General features: G+C 38.3%; 1 protein-coding gene across 1 annotated transcript in view; it reads right to left on the reverse strand.

Moving 5' to 3' along the window:
• Positions 1-3,261: 3,261 nt before the first annotated feature.
• The window catches only part of LOC135222608 (uncharacterized), an 11,664-nt gene continuing 5,284 nt past the window's right edge, over positions 3,262-9,641 (reverse strand). The window contains exons 3-5 of the mRNA XM_064260702.1: positions 8,767-8,936; positions 4,516-4,641; positions 3,262-3,690 (exon numbers count right to left, since the gene is read on the reverse strand). Of these exons, the coding sequence (XP_064116772.1) occupies positions 3,643-3,690; positions 4,516-4,641; positions 8,767-8,936 (344 nt within the window). The 3' untranslated portion in view covers positions 3,262-3,642. The remainder of the gene's footprint in view (positions 3,691-4,515; positions 4,642-8,766; positions 8,937-9,641) is intronic.

A 9,641-nucleotide genomic window follows, 5' to 3' on the forward strand; every position in this document is an offset into this window, starting at 1 on the left:
CTTCATGTCCCAAAGCCCACCACTCATGAGGAGCTACGTGCCAGATCTCTCTCTGTTCAAGGGCTGTGTCACAGACTTCACAGGGCGCGGTGAACGAACAACCAGGCGGCAGTTCGAATTCCACGGGTAACGCAGACCTTATTACTTATAAATCTCCTTGTGTGTAAGTAATCCCGGGGTAAAATGAACGGGATATTAAACGATATTTGTGGCTTGGTATTTGTGAATATAAAAATGTCCCGATATATGTGATAAAGATGCATGATTAGCCACATGTTGCAAATGTGCCAATCAGCTGTCTTAGAGGAAGTTGGTTGATATTTTGATTCTAAGCATAAACAAACCTAAATTCTACAGATGTATGTACACTGCTCATTGAAGGCTCGTGGTCACTTTTATTTCCCAACCAATCGGCATCAGTTTATACCTCTCCTGACAGCAGCAGAATGGCTATGGATTACCCCTGGTGACGGGTCGCTTGTCACTTATAAATTTCCCCTCGGTGTACGTATGTTATTCTGAGGTTGAGTGAATTTCATATAAAACTATATGCGTAGCTGCCGTTTGTGAATATAAGAAATGTCACACACAAATGTATGTATGTATGTATGTATGTATGTATGTATGTATGTATGTATGTATATATATATATATATATATATATATATATATTTCTCTGACCATTCTTAACAAAAAGTATTACTCATTTGTCCCTACTCCTCATTGTTTTCACAGTTAATTTCATCTTCCAAGTTTCTTTGGCATAACTTATGATATCGTTTGCTAGAGTTTGAAATACCACTGGAAAAAAAGTTAACCCTTCTCTCTCTCTCTCTCTCTCTCTTTCACCTTTTTACATGCTTTCATTTAACTTCTGCATCTGTTTGTCTGTCTGTCCTCAAATTTTGTAACTCAATTATCGACCTTCGTCTGATGGCCTTGTAAGTTTGCATGGTTGCTCAGTTTTGGTGACAACACAACCTTACTTGATCAGTATGTCAGCAGTGACCTTTAATGATCCTGCAGTGACCTCTCCCAGTATCTCAAGATTTGTATGAAACTTCGGATTTTTCACTTCGTTGACTCAGCAGGGTAAGTTCAGAACTCTGCGGATCTTTCAAACCCACTTTGGCTTGACAGGATATCAATTTTGGGTAAATTTTTAGTTTCAGCCAAATTTGGAAAAATGCAATAAAAATATATTTGTTGCATCAGAAATAAAAATGTGGGGGTGGTTTTTCAATGAATTTAACGTTTGATTTTTTTGACTGCAAACCAACCGATTTAGAGATTTACTATGTATACCGTAGTTCATCCCACCAATTATGGGGGACACCCTTTGGGAACCGGGGTGGTGGGGGAAGGGGGGGGAGGGTGTTGCATTGAATGATATTTGCAATAAATGAATAATTAATGTTCAGCACCCCTCCCCCATACCCCTAACTAGGCCTACCGGGGGGAGGGGGAGGGGGGTAGGGCCCCCCAGCGACCCCCCCTTAAAGCCACAGTAATTTCCAGGGCACCACAGAACCTAACAAACCCACCTAACCTAACCTAGGGGTGGGGCCCTGTACCCCTACCTAGGCCTAGCGGGGGGGCTCCGCCCCCCTGTCGAACCCCCCCTTAAGGCCACAGTGATTTTCGGTGGGCACTACCGAACCTAATCAACCACCACCTAACCTTACCTAGGGCCCTGTACCCCTACCTAGGCCTAGCGGGGGGGCCTGCGACCCCCCCTTAAGGCCACTACCTAACATCCATCAAACCAAATCCAAAGTGATGGTACTGCTGTATACATCGTTATACTACCACCATTATAATATACTCTATAAATTAATGAAGCTTACCTTAAACTGTTGGTTGATAAAAATGTGCTGGTGCTTTGAGGGAAAACGTGAAGCCGTTGCAAGGTTCCCTGACATGCAACTTAAAGTAGGAAGTGGCCAGGTACCGCGACGACCACATTTTGCACTGCAAAACAATCGGTAGGAAATCGAAGGTCTGTCAACATTAATGCCAGAAGGGCCAGCCACTACCTCTGCCATAGGTACAGGAAGACAAAATGCCGTTTTTTGCTTCATTATTCGAGTATTCAGTCAAACAAGGATACCAGTGGACACTAGACAGGTAACTGTATTACTCCGCTGAAATGCTAGTGAAACTTAGTTTTCGACTCAAGTCATTCGTAATTGGTTATGAAACCCATGACGTCATAACGATGTCACACCTCTCAGCCAATAATGAGTAACTGGAACTGCTTTTTTGTGTTTGCGTAAGAAAGTAAGTTAGAGGGCTCATTAAAAGTAAACATTACCGTAGAGGAAACACCTCTCCCGACTTAGGAAAAATTCGAGGTAAAAACTTAATCTTTTTTTTTCTCTGTAAGTATGCATTAGCGACAATAATGTATTGAGAAGAAGTGTTTTGTTATCACGTGCTTTACTCGGGAAAAATATCAATATAATAGATTTCCCATAATGGTTGAAACTAAAATATTACCCAATTTTGTTAGCTACAATAAAAAAAGTTCTAATTTCTGTTAAAACTAAAAGAGTATAAACTAGAAGATGTAAAATAAAATGTTTCAAACATGCTTTTATTAGAATGAGCTAAAAAGTAAAAAATACATTTTTTTTTTGAGATACAACAGGATTTTCTTACAATTAATCATGTCCACAAAAATAAAAGCGTTGGCGCCAAACATGCAAAGTGGTACAGGAAATAAAAAAATATATATATTTCTTTTCTTGTAGCACTTCCTTCCATGTCTGGCGCCAACGCTTTTATTATTAGAGACTTGATTGATTGTAGGAAAATCCTGGTGAGCCTAAATAGATTTATTTTTTACATTTTAGTGCATTTGAATAAAATTGTTTTAAAAATTTTATTTCATATTTTTTCTCTCCATCTTTGTAGTCAGTGCCTTGTAGCTGAAGTTGTAGCGCGTTCATATCGCAAGAATTTAGATTGCGCATTAGATCCCAAGCTAGACGATGGGGGGGTGGGGGGGGGGGGGGGGGGGGGGGGGGGGGCGGTGGGTGGGGTTGGGGGGGGCGGGTGGGGGGGGGGGGGGGGGGGGGGGGCGCGGTATTGGGGCGTTCGCTCAAAGTCCGAGCCTTTGTGGACTTTAAGCATTGATTTATGTACCAGTTTGTCAGTACTCTTTTGGGTTGCAGAGAGAGAGAGAGAGGGGTAATCGTCACCTCAATGAAATTAAATCTTATTATTTTTTCTCTCTCTCTCTCTCTCTCTCTCTCTCTCTCTCTCTCTCTCTCTCTCTCTCTCTCTCTCTCTCTCTCTCATATGTAATCTAAATATGGAAATCCTGTGCTAAACTTGAAATAAGTACCACATCTACCTAATTTCATTAGGCAAAATGAAAAATAAGGGAAACTGTGTTGTGAGCAACTTCAAGGAGATAAATGTCTATTTGGAGAGTGAGGATTACCTCATCTTAAAACTTTTATTGTCTAAAGCTCAGCCCGAAAGCTCTGGATGAACGTTTTTTTCAGGCGAGATTTCACGAATCTCTCATCAAGGATAGAGTGGTTCAAAAAAGTTCAGTTGTGGAAGACTGCTCCGCAAAAATGATTGATGCTGGACACACAGGATCTCCGTCTTCGTACAAATGGAACGCATTTGTTAGTTCGTTGCGCAGCCCTCCAACACACAGTCCAGGAAGACTTGGGCCTGGAAGACAGACAGCAAGAAATCAGAAACTAATATCAAAAGCTAATATATCAGGACAGTCTTGGTATAAGATGTTCCAAGAGAAAGCAAACAACAAATTGAAAATCTCTTCTCACTATGTACTGATATGAATAACAATCAACGTCTACTTCCCCTGCTCCTATTGTTATTATTAATCTTAAATGCGCATACACATTTTTATCAAAGATACCACAGCCCGTCAATGTTTTTTGCAAAGTTACTCAGGAGAGGGTAATGAAATGAAAAAAAAAAAAAAAAAAAATGTATATATATACCCACTTTGTTGGGGACACAGGCTAACGTTTAGTTTTATATATATATATATATATATATATATATATATATATATATATATAAACATATATATATATAGAATATATATATATATATATATATATATATATATATATATATAAACATATATTATATATAAATAAATATATATATATATATATATATATATATATATATATATATATATATATATATATATATATATATATATATATATATATATATATATATATATATATATATATATATATATATATATATATATATATATATATAATATATATATATATCTATCTTGCTCTTTCATGATTTAAATGAAGCCTTTTCCGGCCGCAAGGGAAAACATCGTGACGGTTACTTCTACAATACTACTTTGACTACTGAACCTTGGATGACACCTTTGTATTGATAACTCGTACAACATTACCCGTCTCATGCACCCAGAAAGAATTCTTAATCCTTCATCATGGTATCGAACCAACCTTACAGGCAGAATGGTCGGAGACTCACCGGAAAGTTCTTGTCGCAGAGTTCGATGCGGGAGGCGAGGCTCTGCAGTAGTTGGGGATCCTTGCTGAAGGCTGCCTCGAAATGCTCCTGCAGGACCTCTGAACGCAGCGTTCCGTCACTGTTATACTGCCAGGATAGAAATGTTGAGGTTAGAATTTCTACAAAAAAGACGAAACTACAATGAATCCACATAAAACAATTCCATAGGCGATAAAGGAGGAGGGAAAGAAGAAGAAGAAGACACAAATCAATGAAAATTGGAAAGATTAAACATGTCTTAGGAATGAGCAACTTGACTGACATCAGAGAGAAATAGTAGAATTTTTATGTATCGGCGAAATTTGATGATTCACCTTATAAATGCAGAAAAGAATCCTTTGTAAAGTGATATGTACCTCAAATGAATGTTTTGCAGAAAGGGACGGATCAGCGCAACAGAAAAAAATTCGAATTTTGTCTGATCTAAACTAATCCCATATTGATGAGAGTGCTAAAAAAAAAAAAAAAAAAAAAAAAAAACTCCCAATGAAGTTTAAAATTAGACAACATGTAAGTACATCTTTATTTGATATGCTTGTTTACATGAATACATAAGCGACACACACATATTATGCATGCATGCTTGTATGTATATGCACATACGTATATACATATATGCATGTAGTACATGTGAATATAGAAAATGTGGAGAGAGAGAGAGAGAGAGAGAGAGAGAGAGAGAGAGAGAGAGAGAGAGAGAGAGAATATACCTTGGGTACATCCGAAGCAAAAAATGAAATCCGTCTCGACTGTAATTGAAGTCTTATCCTCTCCCCTTGGCCGACTGAGTAGTCGAATGAAAAAGAAAATAAAGAGGAGGAAGAACGAAAGGAGAGGGAGAACTGCAAGCGGAAGTGTGTCACAAGAGAACAGAGGCTAAAAGATATTCGAATGAGAGGTGAAGAAATGGCGAAAGCCAGTCATTGAAAAGCGATCATTTTCGAAGATTAGCAAATACAGACGGACAGATATAGTATTCAGAAAGGGGAGGAGATGCGAATTTTGAAAGTGGCTGATTGAGATCAAGCCATCCTTAGGCCACGACACTCACTTGCCCAGAATATGTGGTCAGGTGTAAAAGAGACTCAAGGGTCTGATGTGGACCTCGTGGCTCTGCCCAAGCCTCGCAAAAGAAAACTAAGGACATTTATAATATTTCCATGTTTAGAAAATAGACGACAGAATTTTCAGCGTTTCGAATTATTGTCATTCCTCAGAAGAAATCTGTTAAGTCTGTTTATTTCTTGACAACTTTCAGGACAATATTGGTCTTTCACTTTGGAACGATGACGTTTTGTTGATCCTGGTCTGCCTATGATAGTATATGCCTTGCCTGCCTGCAGTAATGATCAAGTCAAGTGGGATGGAACGGACCCAGGTTCGCTAAAGGAGCCCGACTCCATTCGGATTAGCATTGTTTCGAGAATACATTAACAATCACCAGAGAACAATCACGTTCTATTTGTTCTTAACTGGCAAGACACTTCAGCTGCACAGTTTAGTTTCAGAACTGGGGATTCACTGGCTTTCTAAAAAGAAAGAAAGAAAAAAAATGAGTGCATAACCTAACTTACGCTAAGATTTATTTTAAACGTCCGCATATTTCAATTACATTCTTTCGCTTATTTCTGTATTTTCCTTTCACGGTCCTGAATCAACTTAAATTACCTGCTAAAAAAAAAAAGAAGAAAAAAAAAGGGCCGAAAAGGAAGTTAGTGTTTATCGAAGGCCCAAGGAAATGATCAAGACAACGAAATCGGTGTGACTCGGTCCACCAGGTTCTCTGAATGTTTCCCTCCTGGTTCTGTTTTTTCAGATAACTGTAGTGACTTTCCTTCTCTTCGGAGGAAAAAAAAGCCTAAGGCTTCCGTCTTGACCGCAGTCCTTTTTTCTCTTTTCAAATTCCGTCTGGGCAGTATAAGTTGCCCTTTCATTGGCCTTACGTTAATGGACAGCCTCTTAGTTCCTCCATTCCACTTGTAAACCATGATCTCGGCACGAAAGAAATGAAATGAAAAAAGAAAACTCGTGAATTTTTCAAGGTTTTCCTACGAGAACTCTTTTGCTAGGTAAACTGTCAATATGCCTGCTGACGAAACCCGCATTTTGACAAAAGGAGAAAACAGAAAAAACTTTTGCTTGAGCGAACGAATGAGGCTGAAGTTTGCTTGTTAACGTTTGTAACTCTCCAGGGTCAGATAAAAGAGCCAAGCTTGTTTGGTTGACTTTTTTCTCGTGTATGATACTGCGAGGCCGTTTGGGAAACAGGCTTGCAAAAAAAAAAAAAAAAAGGCGCTTAAAAACAGTTCGGAAACAAAAATAGCCGGATCGCTAAACTTCTCGTATTTCACCGTGTTTTTACATCGCCGATTTTTGTAAAAAAAAAAAAAAAAAAAAAAAAAAAAATTAAAAAAAAAAAAAAAAAAAAAAAAAAAAACAAAAAAAAAAAAAAAAAAAAAAAAAAAAAAAAAAAAAAATCGCCGCATCGCAAGCAATTGTCGGAGAAATCATTGGCAAGTTTCATTCTAACAAGTCTGCAATTTGCAGCTGATCAGTTCGATTTCAATATGGGGTAAAGGAAGTTGGGGGTCTTGTTATGTTTGTTAATCAAAAATCCAAATTAAATTTGGAATGTAGATGACGAAACTGGTAAAATCCTGTTACAACGTAGCAGCTGAGCCACTGACAACTATAGTATTTCATGTGAGAAATAGATTATTTACCTACAGCCCAATATTATTTGCAGTTTTAGAGGAAATGGAACAATGTTAACACACAACAGCAAACGACAATGAGTAAATGTAATGATCATACTTGGCAAATGAAACTCAAGAAACTTTTTCTTCTATCCCCGGAACAACCCCAATCAGCTAAAGAGGCAGGGAGGGTTGCAGCCGAGCCCCGGCAGAGGAGCGGACAGCACCGCGCTTCAGATTTCTTTCTCCGTATAGCTATCAACCTCAGCGACGAGGTTTGATGTTTGACAAGTTTGTTGATCTACTGCTCTACAAAATTACACAAAACGATGGGTGTGGATTTATGACGAACTCGTGACTGGCAACGAGCGATTAGATTTTGGGAGAGATAAGAATAGAACCTTTGGGGTGGAGGAACCTATTTCGGGGGTGGAATTCCAGGCTCCAGAAACTGAAACCTTACGCATGATAACCTTAGATTTCAGCAATGAAATTGAAAGCTAATGCAGCGGCCAAACAAAAGCGACTGTAGGTTATGTCTCTTCTTTTAACCCCAAAGACTTTTTGGTGCCTAACGAGGAGCCGTTTCAGGTCGATAAGAATATGAGCCTCTGGGGTTTTGAGGTTAGCGGAGGTATGCGCTCTCTATGAGCGATTCGCCACTCGTTAGAATTTAGTTTCCTGCGGGAATATCAGCAGCCTTCAGGATTAGTGTATTTCAGAGCGATTGCTCGCCATCTTTTATCAGTTCTGCTGCACCAACGAATTTCCGCTGGCATCTGTATTTCGGCAGCCCAGTGTTACACTGCTGCACGATAACAAAATGATTCCTTGTAGAAGTGCCCGGGGCTTGGACGACGGAAAGTTAATCCGAATGATGAATAGCAATCGTCATCATGCCTCAAGAATTCCTGGTGCCGGATTTAGAAAATAGTATTTCGGGAGGATTATGTTGCGGATGAAGCGACTTTCTGCACCATTATTGCGACATCACCTGTATGTTAGGTCAAGTTAAGTTCGGGCATGATAAATCATAATAGCATCAATTAACACATCACAAAAACGACAATGAAAATAGGAAATCACACTTCAAATTATAGAATGAGGTAATAGTGCAATCTTAATTTAGATTGTGACTATTATTATTAATCTATAATCATCGAACACAAAATGAGAAAGAGCTCATCACATATTCTATAACTGAAAGAAAAAAGAAGACTCAAGAAAAGGGTCCTCCTTTATCCACACCGGATCTTTCCTAGATAGTGACTCCCAAGGATTTTCGGGCGTCGTTATCTAAGACTCATATTTCTCGGGGTCATTATCTTTATGATATTTACAGCCTTTTGTTTATGTATTGAAAGTCTTCCCCAACGGGCTTGTATTAAACACGCCGCAAAGGCGGATAGACACATACGGGTTAAAACCCGTGGTGGTCACTATCTAGGAAAGATCCTCCATATCCTCCAAGAGCGTCAGCGTTCTTCATAATCCTCACTTCACAATTGCAACTTACGTCTCCAAACTGAAGGTGAGCACAGGTGACAGGGTCCTGATCAGCGTGATTATCGACGCAGTCTTTCTTGAACTCCATCAACTTGGGGTTGTAGGCCTGGCTGATTTGGTCGCTCTGGCACATGTAGACTCGCCGAGTGCAGTCGGCGTCTTCACATCGCTCCCTGAGGCCTGTCGTGCAAGAGACACTGTCACGGAATGGGTCACGAAGGCTATTTAGGTCACAAATTTGGCATATTTATTCAAAAGCAAGACGACAAATACATATGGGTGTTATGCTTGAATCAGATGCAAGCAAATATAATCACTGCCTGTATATATATATATTATATATATATATATATATATATATATATATATATATATATATATATATATATGAATAACTTGATCACCGAGTATATAAAACGTGATGCTATGTATAAATAAAGGTTTTTGACCACGAAGGAAAAAATGAAAAGCGAGATAGCCGAGTACTTTCGGTCCTGTTCAGATCCTTTACTAAGGATCTGAACAGGACCGAAAGTACTCGGCTATCTCGCTTTTTCATTTTTTCCTTCGTGGCAAAAACCTTATATATATATATATATATTATATATATATATATATATATATATATATATATATATATACTACACACACACACACACACACACACACACACACACACATATATATATATATATATATATATATATATATATATATATATATATATATATATATATATATATATATATATATATATATATATAATATATATATATATATATAAACACTGCTTCCAAGAAATAGTCCTCACCAGAGCAACAACATTGTTTATGAAATCCAGTATATGGATTATGACCCATTTTATGTGGGCCAGACGAAGAAGAG

Source organism: Macrobrachium nipponense, chromosome 8 (genome assembly GCF_015104395.2).
Source record: "Macrobrachium nipponense isolate FS-2020 chromosome 8, ASM1510439v2, whole genome shotgun sequence".
In the NCBI taxonomy this organism is placed as follows: domain Eukaryota; kingdom Metazoa; phylum Arthropoda; class Malacostraca; order Decapoda; family Palaemonidae; genus Macrobrachium; species Macrobrachium nipponense.